Raw genomic sequence first — 15,652 nt, 5'->3', positions numbered from 1 at the left:
CAAAGCACACATGGTACTATAGTGAGAATACCAAAAAGTTAAGAGCCTAATTGCATGATGGGGAGCTGAAAGTCTGTAGAAGAAAGAAAATGTTTTTGTGTGAGAGAGTAGAGCGTTCGGAGTTTGGTTGAATTGATGGCTGAGCAATAAGGTGGCTCAATGGTGCACATAGCACCTAATGCCATTTGGGACCCAGTTGCTTTTGTTTGGTTCTGGATTATGTGGGTAGCAGTTAAATCAGTTTACATCCGTACGTAACTTGAGGCGCCATTATAGGACCAATGTCCATCATACTTAATCTCAATTACTCAATGGTATACAGTTTCGTGATCTTCTCTTGGGTCCTAATTCTTCGTATATCCTTGTGTGTTTTTTAAAAGTGGGATTACAACGTTCGTAGCTTTCATTAATAAATCTCTGACACAGAGTATCTAGTCCATCCTTACAATTGTGCTAAGTCTTTCATAAAAAAGGGACTGGCACCTCTATAAATGGGACTAGCACCCCTTTAACTAATTCAACTGTATTAGCACATTTCCATTAAATACACAAAAAACACTAACGGCAAGCACCTGCCGCGGGATTGCATAATCCATGACATCGGGTTGCCGCGATATCCCATATCCAATGGAAGGTGGCTGACGTGGGTCTTTTAATTTTTTTTTAATAGCCACCATAAAAAAAAGTTAGTTGCCGCGAGATGATTTTGTTTACTAAAATGAAATTTTTGCTTGTGTTAATTATCAAAACTCTTCTTCATTAATTTGATCACAAATTTTTTTTATAGCATATGAAAATATTTGTCGCGAGATAGTAAAATTATGGCTCGATTATATATTTTTTTTGTCATGGTTTTGGTGTTGTTCTTGGAGTGTATAAATAAACTTTAAAGAAGAAAACGAGGCATCCATGTGTCGTGTGTGTTCAATACGCAAAATTTGAAGTGAAAGAAAACAAAAAACACAAAAAAAATATGCCGCGACAACTGCCTGCTGTGAAATATGCGATCTCACGGCAACCCGATGCCGTGGATTGTGCAATCTCGCGGCAATTGCTTGCCGTGGGATATGAGATCTCGCGACAACTACCTGCCGTAGAACTATAGGCATGTGGGGTGTAAAATGACATATAATAAATAATCATTATTATTTTACTTTTTGTCAAAAAGGTGCTAGTCCCATTTATCGGGGTGCCAATACCGCGTCCCTAAAAAGGAGAATGAAATATTAACATATAGCTAGAACTATTACATTCATTTAAGTACTGGGAGGCTACGTAATCAACAGGAGTCTCTCTTTAAATGTAAACATGCTTGAATTCATCAACATAATCAAAAGCATGAACCAAATTAAACATAGATTCTAACACATTCATATATTTCATGCTTTTGATTATGTTGATGAATTCAAGCATGTTTATATATATAGTCCTTTTCTAAAAAGTAGATATTTAAGTTAACTTAAAATAAGTACGTAAGTAAAACTTTACTTTAAAAATGAATTCAAACTTAATTTTTTGTGGATATGATATACTCAACATTAAGATCATCTTTACAAAGTTTCAATCATTTGGAAACCTCTAACATAGATAAAAATTGTTTTCATTCTCAAAAAGAAATCTAACTGTCTAGAAATATTGAGTTTTTGCAATCATTTTTTGTCAATGTTAAATGTTTCCAAATGACCTGAAATTTTGTAGAGATGATCTTAATGTTTAGTATATCATATCCACAAAAAATTAGGTTTGAATTTATTTTCTAGGTGAAGTTTTATTTGGTAGATGGTTCATTGAAAAAAAAAATGTGCATGAGACTTTGTGAATCTAGATTATTTTTTTTTTTAAAAAAAAATGATTAGTTGTAATTTGAAGCTTACATGCATATAAAGCCTGCCCTCGGGCCTATAAACTTTAGGGATCTAACTAGAGTACCAATATCATCCCCAACTTAACCATCTCTTGGGTTTGGACAAACGTATTGTCATGGATATGAGGTTTTATTTGAAAAGGCTTCCGTACAAATTGTAATAGATCCCACTTTATTAACCCATAAGAATTTGGCTCTTCTATCATATGGGACTATTAAATTTTAGGTTCACAATACCTATATGAACGAGGAGCCATTAGATTATAATAATTACCACATTAGTTAAAACTTAAAAGGTAGTTAGTAAATGCAATCATCCAAGCTCCCAGGCCTCGTTGTCATGCTAAATCCTTTGATAAGATTTGTGCCACACAAACTCAGGAATACCGAATACTGTTTTTGCTTGTACTTGAAAAAGTTACAAAACAAACTTCTTTATTAAGTTTATGCAGATGGAAACTTTACATTTCCCAATATCAGAAATGAGCCTAGCACTTGAGATCTGAGTGTCCTTGTCATATATTTGTATTGTAGTCACTAGTGAAAGTGGAAAATATTCCTAGAAAATTTGTTGTTTGATTTGGAGACCTTGCGAAACATTGAAACGACAGCCTATAAATAGGCATGGCGCTGAAATTCATGGAAATCTGAAGTAGTGTATGGGGTATTGGGGTATATACATGAGTACATCACTATATGTACACTTTCTCATCATATGCACTCATCTTATATATATATATATAGTGTATGCGCTGTACGCCTGTACTTTTAGTACGGAGGGAATTTTATGTCCAGTAGAAATGTTACGAAGAACGAGTTAGCAATCTGTTGAATGACTGGAAATTGGGGAAAGCTACAAAATTATTTGAACTACACAAAAGTGGGGAAAGCACGATTTTCGTATATAATTGATATTTTTGGTTAAGTAGATATGACAAAGTAGTTTTTCTACGAAACTACACAAATTCATCAATATTTAGAACTATCAAAAGAAAGTAAGTAATAACATCAACATGGTATACACATTGTGATTGCATATAAAAGATTACAACATACAAACTGTAGCCAAAACGAAAGTAAATAAATGGTTCCAAAACGAAACAAGGAGTAGGAAACAATGCCTGAAAAGGCTTCAGTAATTTTGTTCACAATAGATTAGTCACTAGGAGGAAAAAATGCCTGAAAGAGGTACACTTTTAAATCAAGATAGGATTCTATATGCTTCACAAATCACAATGTCAAAAAATCATCGAAGAAGTGATTACTTCCACGTAAATAGTACCTTTGAGAAATGACTCGAGTTTTGAAAATGAAAACGAAGAATATACAAGAAAAAAGTTTATTGTTCTCTTCTATGATCTTGTGAGACAATGACATGACAGGCTAAAAATTAGATAAGATATGTTAGTAACCATGGTAAAACTCTGAGGTGTTCTCTATTCTTTGCTTCTTTTTTCCCACTGGCTCTGTCGGTGATATGCATTATTTCCCCCAAAGTAATTTCCAATAAAGACACAATTGGACAATTTTCTTCGCTCAAACTTGGTTCAATTCAAGGCTATTATTAGTGCCAAAGCAAATTGTTAATTTACTTATTTAATTATTTTTTGTATAATTTATTTTTTGGTTCTATCTCTGTAGGAACAGAGATCAGATGAGCTCACAATGCATCACATTCAACTCCACTTAAAAGGTCAGTAATTCATCGCTCTTTTGCTTCGCTCTCACTACGACCAACAGCACTGCCATTTCAATGCAGGCAGGACTTAAGCTACAAAGTATCAAAGAGATGAAAGTGGTAGACTATGGACTTGTCGCTATTGCCAGTTTATTGCCACTAAAACTTGTATATTTCATCCATTTTCTACCCCTGTCAATGTGCCAAATGCAGAAATTTATATCTTAGGTACCCCAACTGGCGTGTTAGCAGTTTATCTTCTAATATGATGAAGAAGTAAATTAATCTATACCTGGACAAAGAGTTGTGTCAATCAGACACCCTAAAATTTAGACCATATATCCAGAAAAAACATGTAACTAAAACATGCCAGGTTTTTCTCTGTTAAAACTAGAAAAGACAAGCTAGATTATTATCAAGAGAATCTACGTTCTCTCGAAATAGGACATAGAATGATACATCACCACGAAGAAGGACAACAAGGGGACTATGCAAGGACAACAAGGGGCATGGGCAGTTGTGCTCAAAGATGAAAGGGGAGAGTCACGGCAGCAGCAAAAGGAAAGTCAGAATATAACACTATTGTTTTGGTGGAACTTCAAGGCGTGGAAAAAGGTATGAAGTTAGCAATTGCTCAGAACATTAGGAAACTCCAGGCACAAACAGATTTTCAAAAAAATGTAATAGCTTTTATACATAAATCTGTTTTTTTCATGGGAAGCGAATAAAATGATGAGAAACATTAGAAGAATGGAGATAGAGCTGGAGGAGTTCAGTATAGTCTACATTTACAGAGAAGCGAACAAACTAACTAGCGGATTCTTTAGTTGATTCTTTAGTTAGTACTATTCCTGATGAGGCATATGTAGATATTAGTATATACTCTTTTACTAATGATGTAATGAAAATTATAGATGATGATGTAATAGGAAGAGAGTATGAGAGATTGTAATCCAGTTCAAAAGCTTTTTATTATGAATTAAGGGGTAGGGCTCATTAACAACCTCTGATAAAAAAAAAAAATCACCACAAAACATGCCGCACTTGCTGATAATACCTGGTGAGATGATCCTGTCATAAACAATCTCACTTCTTTTACTCAAGGGAATAATCTTTTTCTCTTTGTTTTCTTTAATTGTTTGGACTTTGGAGCTTCTGAGACTGGTTAAACTCGTCATAATAGGGAAATCGACTTTAGGCTCACTTTTGTTGGAAAAAATTCCTTAAAATATTTTCCATCTATCTGTATATAAATCCATATGCATATGTCCGTATGTAAATCCAGGTCTCATTTGTACACTATCACACATATTTGATCCATACACTATGGAAAGCATAAAAACAAGTACATAAAATACACAAATTATACCCACAATCATGATACATGCATATATTTAATTCCTAACAATAAAAAAATTTCCCTCATCCCATGGAAGCATAAAATAACCTAGAGCTTATCAGCCCAATCCCATACTCCAATCTCTATTCAGGACGATGCATTTCGAGTTGTGGCTATAAAAAAGTAGTTCCATAGAATTTAATAAACAATATCCTGCGTTTGTCAATCACCCACAGGAGATTGTGTGTTTACCTATAGATCCATCACAGATAATGCAAACAATTGTGCTCGTACACGGTACACGTGTGGATGCATATTCTAATGCACTCATAACACATGAAGACCATAGCCATGGGTATATTGTCTGCCTTTAGAGTTACTCTGCTACTGTTAAGCTAGTTGCTAAACGTGGGCCACTTCAACCTTTTCCATCCTATAAACGCCTCCCACTCTCCATGCTCCCCCCTTCTTCTTTAAGCACACTGCAAATTTCTAAGCAGGTCTCCTTCCTAACACTTTTCCATCCTATAACCAGACCATGCAACCAGGAGAAATCAGTCGACTCCGGTGCCTGCAACCAGCTAACCATCAATACTTAGGTCACTTTAGTACCATGCAAAACAACATGAACACCCTTCATGTCAATGGACTGTTGAGACCTTCAAATCAATATCAGATTTCCCCTCCAATTCATGAATTAACCCAACAGTCATCTAGTTTCAGCAATACTTCAACGTCCGATGAAGCGGAGGAACATCAACTGAGCATTATAGATGAGAGGAAACAAAGGAGAATGATTTCTAATAGAGAGTCGGCTCGTCGTTCAAGAATGCGTAAGCAGAAGCACCTGGATGAACTTTGGTCACAAGTTGTTCGGCTCCGCTCAGAAAACTGTCAGCTCATTGACAAGCTCAACCATGTGTCAGATAGCCACAACCAAGCTGTACAAGAGAACACTCGCCTCAAAGAAGAAGCTTCTGAACTTCGCCAAATGATCAACAACCTGCAAATCGATAATTCTTACAAACATTTGAGAGATTAGACAAGGTACCTGCAACAGCTCATCTCACGGTCAAACCTACAAACCAGTCATTATCAGTTGCATGGATTTGCTACAACAGAATGAAGTCCTTGTTTATTTGTTTTTCTTGCTTCATTCTACTTAAATCCTCTTAAGGGCCTGCATGAGGCTCTATTAGATCAAACACAGTGACAGCATTTGCGCAACTTTCTTCAATTCATAATTTGATAATGTCGTGTCCTCACATTTAAATAGCTAGGTTTCATGTATCCACAGTTGCATCTCACATTTCAAAATGGTACATTCGGAGCAATATATCTTCATCTTTTCTCACCGCATAAACATCTTCCTGCTTGCAATGCAAAATATGTGAGGATGATGTCTGCTCCGGCTCGTCGGAGACACATCAATGATTCCATCATTACTTTTTCTTCATCGATCATTTTCAAAACGCCACCAGCCTTGATCATTGAATACTCACCAGAAACCTGAATTGTGAAACAAAAGAAGTTTATTGGAGGGACAAAAAAAAAATAATAAACTGAAATTCAATATTACTAGAAAACAAAAATAGTAATTCCATCAGGTGTACTAAAACAGAGAGAGCAAAGCTCGGAGTGGATAACTTGTATGGTCAACATGGTCCAATACCTATTAAAGGAGGTCCCATTACCCATCCAGAGTTGGACAGGGTAACAGGAGTTGGTATGGTGGACAGGGCGCTGGAGCTGATGCTTGTTTTGTTCATGAGTTCACGAGTTTTTCATACTAAAACTACCATAAAAAGCAAAAACACATGAAAAGGCTTTCCACTACAAAAACAAGTACTGTTCTTCAATTTTGGTGGGAGCACTAATAGCTTAACTTAACTGAGTCTAGCAGGGCTCGAGATGTTTACTAAGTTATTGAACTGGGACAGGAGCCCTCGAGTTGCTAACGTAGTAAATTATTTTTGGGAAGAGCTGTATGCTCAGATAAATATCACAATGGTTCATGAGTTGCTAATATATTTTATATTTTTTCCTGGAAATTTGGTTTGTCCATTTGATGCCAGTGTACATGAAATGAGCCAAAAAGCTCAATAATATCATTCTGACATTTGATTTCTTTCTCATTTAATATGAGTTAAATGTAGAAGCATCAATCTAAAAATTAAACTCAAGGATCAGCATTCTGTAAAGTATAAAAAAATTATTAGAAAAATCTTTTGGAAATCAAAATTATGGTGGTTGGTAAAATGGTATGTATAAGACACCACCTCTGAATCAAACAAATTAACAATACTACACCTTTTTTGTAAAAATGAATATACAGCATGGTGTTGGTGAGAAAAAAAGAAGCTACAAATGTCCTTTTGTTTGACAAGTCGACAACAATTTACAACTCAACTAAAATTACCAAAACCACCATAAAATTCCCTACCCAAAATTCAAAAAGCAAAAACAACTTTAGAAATGATACATCCAGATGCTTTGCACTTGAGCAGGGTTGGACTAGATGTTTAAGCAATATTTATAACATCTAATTCGCAATAAGTATGCAAAAAATTTCATTTTGTCTTCTACATTTCTTCTAGAACTGTTGCAAAGAACTGTGAGGGCACTATTGTCATTTCCTAAATTTCAATACAGACGTCAATTTGTTTTAAAGTGGATAATGAATTGCACATATTTGCTGACAAGTGACAGTAGAGGCTTTTCATTAATACGGATGGTACCTGCAATTGTGTATTATCTAGTCTAATAAAGGTTCATCGCATCGAATGACATTCGAATTATCACAAGTGAAAAAAAAAATGACACCTATCCATAAAAGATGTTCCAAACCAGTATACACCATCCTTATCCGTTCCTATAGGCTATAGTCCTATAAACCCAAAAGGCTTGTATAGTTTGATTATTTTATATATGAATCTCCGGTTTCCTAACAATTATACATAGAGACTTCATTTTTTTTGATTGGCAAGTCTGTTTTAAATGAGATCAGTAACTCTTAAAATGTGTGGGCAAGCCTGTTTTTAAAGAGATCAGTAACTCATTTGTGTGTAGCGGGGTTCGAACCCCAGACCTTTGGTATCATCACCCAAAGGTTTTACCAACTAAGCTAGAAGGCACTTACAAAATGTGTGGGCAAGCCTGTTTTTAAAGAGATCAGTAACTCAATTGTGTGTAGCGGGGTTCGAACTCCAGACCTCTAGTATCATCACGGTTTTACCAACTAAGCTAGAAGGCACTTACAAAAATGTGTGGGCAAGTCTGTTTTTAAAGAGATCAGTAACTCAATAGTGTGTAGCGGGGTTTGAACCCCAGACCTCTAGTATCATCACCCAAAGGTTTTACCAACTAAGCTAGAAGGCACAAAGACTTCATGCTTGCACTAAAGTGAATAACCCTAGAAGAGGCACCAGATTAGGCATATGGTGGCACACTCAACTTTGAATGCTGTACAAGTACAGTTCCAATTCAACTATGATATTTTTTGTTTTAAGAATAAGAAATAAGCCTGAGAAAGACTTTCTAAAAATTGTGGAGGACAAACAACATAAATTCTTAGGCCTGAGCCATAGGTAATCCAGAACTGCATCACATGACTTATTGACACAGAGAACAGAGAGTACAATTGAAAAGATACCTGATATGCAGCAATTGGTAAAGATGATCTATCTCGGAGAAGCCGTATAACATCCAAGTAAGGGAGGCCAGGTTTTACCTGTAAATGCAGATTAAATCCATTTAGTACTCTTTTGCCATCATAATGTCAAATAAGTTGCAACACTTAAATGGTGAATGCCTACCAAAAGGATGTCAGCTCCCTCATCCTCATCAGCATAAGTCTCAATCAAAGCTTCTCTATAGTTTGCTGGATTCATCTGGTAACTTTTGTTTGCCAAGCCAAATATATAGGTGATAGTAAGCACAAATTGCAGAAAAAACCAACCTGAATCAACAATAAAATAAAACTAAAGTTTGGCGAATAGCATACGTTTTCTTGTCTCCAAAACGTGGGTTCGAGTCCAGTGCCTCTCGGAATGGTCCATAAAATGCACTTGCATACCTGTTGGAGATATAATTAGACTCATATATAAAACATTTGACCACAAAGTTTTCTTAGAGGGGCATTTGACAGTTAGGTCAAATGGCTACATGCGGAGGGGTTCTATATGTTCTATTACTGTTGACATAGAGAATGAACACTAAACACGACTACATGAGAACAGAACACAGAAAGGGAAGTTGCCTATCCTGTATTTGCTAACTTAGATCACATGCAGAGAGCAACAGACCAACCATTCAGATATCCCTACAGAAAAGAAAAAAACTTAGAAGAGTGGGGCATATGTCTATTACTTTGCTGTATAAGACATGATGGACACATCTTGAAACCCCTCATCATCCAAAGCCTCTCGAATAGCTCCAACTCGTCCATCCATCATGTCGCTTGGACTGATAACGTCTGCACCAGCTCGAGCCTATAATTTTGACAATGCCAAAAGAATTGAATTCCATCTGAAGCAAAGTAGGATTGAATAAAGTATCAATATGAATCACATCTTATTAAGCCTTCAAAAATTACTTGAGCAACAGCCTGTTTGCATAACTGGTGAACTGTTTCATCATTCATTATCACTCCTGGAAGACATGTCCAAATATTAGTTAAAGCTTATGCATATTGGAATAGATTGTAAGCCAAAAGCGGTACAAAAGTTCAAGTAATACGCTCACCATCTTCTCTGACAATACCATCATGTCCATCAGAGGAATATGGATCCAAAGCAACATCAGTGTATATAACCTAAGAAATATAGCATAATATAAACACTACCAGACCCCAAAAGAAACAGTGTAAAGGTAAATAGTTTGAATATAAAGACTCACAAGGTCAGGGTACTTGTCTTTAAGCAGCCTGATTGCTCGAGGCACCAAGCCATCCTCATTATAGGCTTCATCTCCTGTTGGTGTCTACGGGAACAGAAGTGATAATAAATAAATTACTCGAGATATTTAATGATGACGATTTATGCAACATGGAAAAGTGAAAAAAGAGGTAACCTTTAAAGCATCGGGAACTTTAGGGAATAGCACAATACTGTTGACTCCAACATCACGGGCCTTAGCGACCTGTATCACATCATGCTCAAGCTCAAAGTTTCCAATTAGGTGCCTTCACAGTTAAAAAACTCACAAGACTTGATTTCTTAAGTGTTTCTAATTTTCTTGATCAGAAAAAGAACAGAAAAGGAATAAAGATATCCAGAGGCCTAGGTGATTGAAAGAAACAGTGCCAATGCCCATTAAATCAGTATCTCCTACAAAAAGCTATTGATTGCTCACTTTATCCCCTCCGAAGACAAATTGTGGAATTTTGTGCCCATGAAATATCCCTCTATCGCAGCCCATTGGAAGAGAATTTACTTGACACTGGAATTGTCATCTTATATGTCCTTGAAGGTTTTTTGATTCCTTCCTTTCCAACTAAATTGTCGTTTGGCAGATTCAGGTACAGTCAAAGAATACTATGAACTTTTCTCATAGTCCAAAAAGTTATTGACTCTGAAATATCCAATTTGTATCCACTTGATGATAAAAGTGGATAATCCATGATCCATCAAAATTCATTTATGCTAGAAATATCAAAATGAACTGTTGTCAATATGGTTTCCAAGGTGACGAGAACATAACAAACACAAACCAGTCATTTACTCATCTGAATATAGCAATTGGCCACATTACACACTGAGTTGAGTTTCCATGAGTTATGAGAAACTAAATAACACAAAGTCACAGCGTTGAATTGGGTTTGTCATGAAGGTGACTCCTGAGTCCTGATTATTTAACCATCCTCACGAAGCTAGCACTTTTAAACATGCCAAATGTGGAGTGCAGTTCACAATAATACAAAGAGACCATTGTTCATATATTCATATATCACAGCATACAAGCTAAACGTTTAAAATATTTCATGAAGGACCAACAATTTGAGTTACACTTGAAAGAAGTGCTTACGATATTAAAGTCAAGTTCTATTATTTCTAAAGCTTGAATTTATTAATTGATATAATAAGACTAGAGAATGGGGGGAAATAATGAAGCAGGAGAGTTGTTTGCTATGTCGTCAAAGGTGCCCCAAGGCACCAATCTTAATGAAAAACAGTTGAAGGTTGTTGTCAAAGGCATTACTGAGGCAGCCAATAAAGAAATCTGACAACATACCATGTTTGAGATGTATCACATATCTCCATAGTGAACATAAGTTTTCAGTTTGTAACCATAGAAGAGGATAAACTATAGAAATTTTAGCTCACTCACCTCTTCCAGAAGACCATGTCTCCATCCCAGTCTATAGCATCCAGGCATAGCTCCTATAGGAGTGTCCTCTTCACCTGCACGTTTCGCGAGTTAAGACCCAAAACATATATGCAGAACCACCAAAATGCAAGTCATACACTAAAACTAAAACTAATCTTTGCAACCAATCATATATATATATATATATATTGTATATCACAACTAACCTTCATGAATAAACAGTGGGTAAACAAAATGCGAAGGAGACAAATACGTCTCTTGAAATGCTGCCCTTAGCACTGGCGACCTTCTATTACGACGAGGGCGGCTTTTCAACGACTAAAAACAAACCAATACCCAATATATTAAAAAAAAAACTCATCATCATCATCTACATTACTACTAAAACCATATACATACAAATGATGGGATGACAGGAGTTCCAGGTGGCGCAGCGGGTTTACGAGGAACAGGTGGCGCTTCTGGAGCATTCCCCGCAACAACATCAGCTTCACATTGTTGAATACTTTTCCCAGATTTTTTAGCCACATCATGTTCACCACTTGCTTTTATAACCATTTGACTCCGCCCCGACCGCGACGAGGATAGTTTGATTGAACAACCAGTAGTAGTAGCGTTGATAGATTTGAGATTTGGTCTTAAACCAACTACTGTCGTCGTGCAAGCCATTTTCAAAGAATGAATTTTCAGATGAGAGAATGGTTGTGACCTTATCTGTTTATAAAGATGAAGATTTTCAAAATGCGAAAACGAAAGGAAAAAATTACTTGGTCAAAGTTTCCACGGTATCGACAAGTTTCACCATTTCAGACGACGGGATGAAGACATTTCGATCGATATTTTGTTGAATTTTTTTACATTTCGACCAGTGAACAGTATTTCAACGATACTCAGGGAAGGATTTTCGAAAATATCAAGCAAACGAAATTTGCAACTGAGGGCATACACCTCGGAAACGAGTACACAGGAAAAATGACACAGTCGATACACAATGATGTTGCAGGTTGAAAATAAGAATTAAGTATCTCTTTTCTCTGTCTCAAAATATTTATTTTCTTTCTATTATCATTTTCTCTTTATAGCAAATTATTAATTTTTCATGGTGGTGCAATATTGATATTGCTGTGTCACATTACTGTATCGGTCAACTGTTTCAATTTTCCTGTATAGAATTATTGTCTCTAGGCCCCAATCGCTTTTTAGGACATTGATCTCGACAGCTTCCAAAATCGAAATATCGCGAAATGCCGCGAGATGTTCTGAGCTGAGCAGCCAAATGCGCAGATTTAAGGAGCTTCCAAATTGAGAGTTGTTAAAAAGAGTAGCAGAGAGAGCATGGCTAGTTCAATTCCATCTTCTTCTTTAGACCAAATCCATTTTTCCAACTCTCCCAACCCCACTCAGGTATATCTATCTAACTTTCTTTTTTTCATTCTTTCACACACACACGTTGAAACAAAGTTGGTGTTGAATTATTTACACTTGTATTATTGAACTTACGTATTATTTTTCTCTTGTGTTATATCTTGAAGAGTTGTGTGATAACCAGAGAAGATAAACTTGAACCTGAAGATATAATGCCTGACATTTGGGACAGCTTTCAGTAAGTTCTTCATTCTTCTGTTTTTCATGTTTAATTGAAAATAGTCAGAATTGGGTTTTGTTTAGTTTCAGCTATGGTGTTTGGTAACCAGTTAGCACCAGCCCTTTATTATATATGCCAGTGTTTAACGCGATTTAGATCATTTATGATAGGAGTTCATAATTGAAGATGTATCTAGCAGCCCACGACCCTATTTGAGCAAGATCATACAATTCCATATTGTTGTATCTATAATATTGAGAAGAATAATGAACTCTTGAGAAAAATAATGTGATACTCATTCTTCAGATGAAAAGATACGTTCTATTGAGTTTGATTAAAATTTGTCTTCTATGATTATAATCTGCATTTTTCTCTTTATGACTATAATCTCTAGAGTTAGAATGATTAATTTATGTTCTTGACTAAAGCTCAGATGGTTGCATTTGTTTTCTTCTTTAGGGATATGAATACTGAAGAAGACAATCAGAGATATGAAAAATATTATGCTGATTATACCCGTTACTTAAAGGCCAAATACTTTTCCGGGAAGAACTTGTATGGAGGTACTAACTGTTCTCATGTGTCAAAGGATGAAACTATATATGTTCTTTATGCATTAAGTTACAGCCTTTTGTCATGATTGTATGTGTTATTATAAATACTAAAGAAGATTTTAGCTGCAGGGGGAAATTTTGAAACAATTAAGGAAAAGTTTTTTCCGTAAATCAATCTTTAGATTGCATAGAGATGGTTAACTTATCTATTTCCATTGAGATTATCTCTTGTAGTAATGGACTAATGGTAACTATGAACCAAAGAACTGATGTTGGGACGTAGAAGTTGACAGTTATTCTATATAACAAGAAGTTTTATGGCAAGGAAATCCTTGCAGTTCCTAGTTGCTGAGACTACTGGACTGCTGCTAACCACTAAAATGAATAACTCTGCCTTAGATTGTGTAATCAAATATTCCTACCATTGTTTACGTTTTTTCTTTTGTATAGTAAAGTGACGTTCTTTTCTAGTGCCTCTCTCTTTCCATAAGTTTCTGTTACAACTGAAAGGGAAGAGTGTGCTGGGCTAAATTTCATGTACTATTTCTCTTTACAACTTTCAAATGGTTTAACTTACAGGAAATATATATGAAAAAGAAGTGACAATAGACGACATGACTCTAAAGGCGAGCAGGTTTGCATCTTAAGTCCATCACTTTGTGCATCATCTTTAAGGTAACCACAGCTTCCTTAAGCTAAGCTCTGGTATTTATGCTGCCCTAGGTGGCCTTGCACAAGATCCTTTACAGACCCAATCAAGAGCTTTGAAGACCACAGTAAACTGTCAGCTTCTACAATAAAAGCTCCGTCAAGTGTGCCAAGCAGGAAGAAGTCCAGCAATTAGTAATATTTGTCATCGTGAGGGCATCCCAAAGTATGACAACTGCTTTGCCCACTTCTTATCAAGTTTCTACAGTAACAACTAACAATGGGAAGACAAGTATCTGTCCCAATGATGCACACTTTATTGAGCTTGTAAATACTTCAGATCGTCAGTGATACTAAGACCCCGGCATTTTCGCTCCAATTGCACTTTTTGACTTTTCTGTTGATTTTGTGGCTTGTCAAATTGAATTTCGTCTGTGGCCACTGGCCACTGATGGATCAAAATGTCTCACGTGGTATCCATGGCCAATAAGTTGATCTTGCATACAGAAACCAAATGGTTAGCTCGGGATATGAGAGACTTGAAGGAACACAAATACCTTTCTGTCATGAGATGAATCCGAACATGAGAGACTAACGTTGGATTTCAATAACCAACATATCAGAGTTATCGACCTAGTCCATCCTAATTGGCTCATTTAGGGGGGTACTCAACAACATATCATATCAACCTAATAACGTTACTCAATTTCTAGTTTTCGCATAACAGCCGTACGATGATATGACACAACTTACTGAACACCGGTCGTACATTTGATATAACATCCAACTAAACGCAGTAGTACGTTTGACATAACATCAAACCAAACACCAAATGGGAGCCGATTTGGTGTTTGGGTTGGTATTTTTTTTTATTTGGTCTGTATTCAAACGGTCTCACCATTAAAGATGCTTTAAGCACCACATTGGCACCGCCAAACAAAATCCACCATCACCCGCCTTAGTTATTATTTGTTATGCACTAATGTAATTAATCTTTATATCTATATCTTAATATTAAAGCTCCCGCAAGGGGTATTTTTCAAGCTCCCACAAAATTCCACGTCATCAACTTAATAGTTAATTTAACATGAAACTCTTTTTCTTTTAGAATCCAACTTCAAACGGGAATCTCCTTTCCTTTTAGAACTAAAACTCAAATAGTAGCACTTTTAATTAAAGTGAGAATCCTTCTCCTATTAAAACAGGATGTCTCTCCTAATTGAAAAAACGGGTTTTTAAAACTTAATTAAAACTTCATTAAAAATAATTTGTTAGAAAATTAAAATGGGTTAACGACTAAAATGGTAGTCTCAATTTTCTAAAAAAAATCTACATGTTTTCAAAAGAGCCGGTGCGTATGCACGGGCCTACAAGACTTAATTAAAACTTCATTAAAAATAATTTGTTAGAAAATTAAAATGGGTTAACGACTAAAACGGTAATCTCAATTTTCTAAAAAAAACTACATGTTTTCAAAAGAGCCGGTGCGTATGCACGGTAGGGGTGGGAATTTGGCCCTAACGACCACTAACCCTACCTGACCGAATCTCCGATTCCCTAAGCCCTATAAAGCCCTCACAACTAAAGCCCTCATTAGAAGTTTAGGCCGGCCTACCTAATCTAATGCCTTTCTAGGGTGGCTAGGGCTAAGATTCTA

General features: G+C 36.0%; 3 protein-coding genes and 1 long non-coding RNA gene across 4 annotated transcripts; 3 read left to right on the top strand and 1 right to left on the bottom strand.

Annotated features, from left to right (window-relative positions):
• The first annotated feature begins 3,332 nt into the window (after positions 1 to 3,332).
• Positions 3,333 to 3,750, top strand: LOC147521733 (uncharacterized). The gene is made up of 3 exons (XR_015209441.1): positions 3,333 to 3,360; positions 3,506 to 3,557; positions 3,624 to 3,750. It is a non-coding gene; the product is annotated as an uncharacterized LOC147521733 (long non-coding RNA).
• Positions 3,751 to 5,494: 1,744 nt separating this feature from the next.
• Positions 5,495 to 5,923, top strand: LOC147521732 (basic leucine zipper 43-like). Its single transcript, XM_086566231.1, has one exon. It carries the CDS (start codon positions 5,495 to 5,497, stop codon positions 5,921 to 5,923), a length of 429 nt encoding a protein of 142 aa, XP_086422357.1.
• A 176-nt stretch (positions 5,924 to 6,099) lies between these two features.
• HEMB1 (Aldolase superfamily protein) lies at positions 6,100 to 11,975 on the bottom strand. Its single transcript, XM_086584718.1, has 12 exons — positions 11,608 to 11,975; positions 11,415 to 11,526; positions 11,209 to 11,282; positions 9,952 to 10,020; positions 9,778 to 9,861; positions 9,625 to 9,694; positions 9,476 to 9,531; positions 9,250 to 9,371; positions 8,885 to 8,956; positions 8,697 to 8,778; positions 8,534 to 8,611; positions 6,100 to 6,390 (listed from the first exon to the last, which is right to left on the bottom strand). Exons 1-12 carry the CDS (start codon positions 11,875 to 11,877, stop codon positions 6,223 to 6,225), a joined length of 1,257 nt encoding a protein of 418 aa, XP_086440844.1. The 5' UTR covers positions 11,878 to 11,975; the 3' UTR covers positions 6,100 to 6,222.
• A 479-nt stretch (positions 11,976 to 12,454) lies between these two features.
• Positions 12,455 to 14,390, top strand: LOC147521730 (uncharacterized). Its single transcript, XM_086584797.1, has 5 exons — positions 12,455 to 12,612; positions 12,741 to 12,811; positions 13,253 to 13,356; positions 13,927 to 13,981; positions 14,071 to 14,390. Exons 1-5 carry the CDS (start codon positions 12,544 to 12,546, stop codon positions 14,189 to 14,191), a joined length of 420 nt encoding a protein of 139 aa, XP_086440923.1. The 5' UTR covers positions 12,455 to 12,543; the 3' UTR covers positions 14,192 to 14,390.
• The last annotated feature ends 1,262 nt before the right edge of the window (positions 14,391 to 15,652 follow it).

This window comes from Coptis chinensis, chromosome 1, assembly GCF_015680905.1.
Source record: "Coptis chinensis isolate HL-2020 chromosome 1, ASM1568090v1, whole genome shotgun sequence".
Lineage (NCBI taxonomy): Eukaryota > Viridiplantae > Streptophyta > Magnoliopsida > Ranunculales > Ranunculaceae > Coptis > Coptis chinensis.
This window is presented reverse-complemented; position numbering and strand designations above follow the sequence as displayed.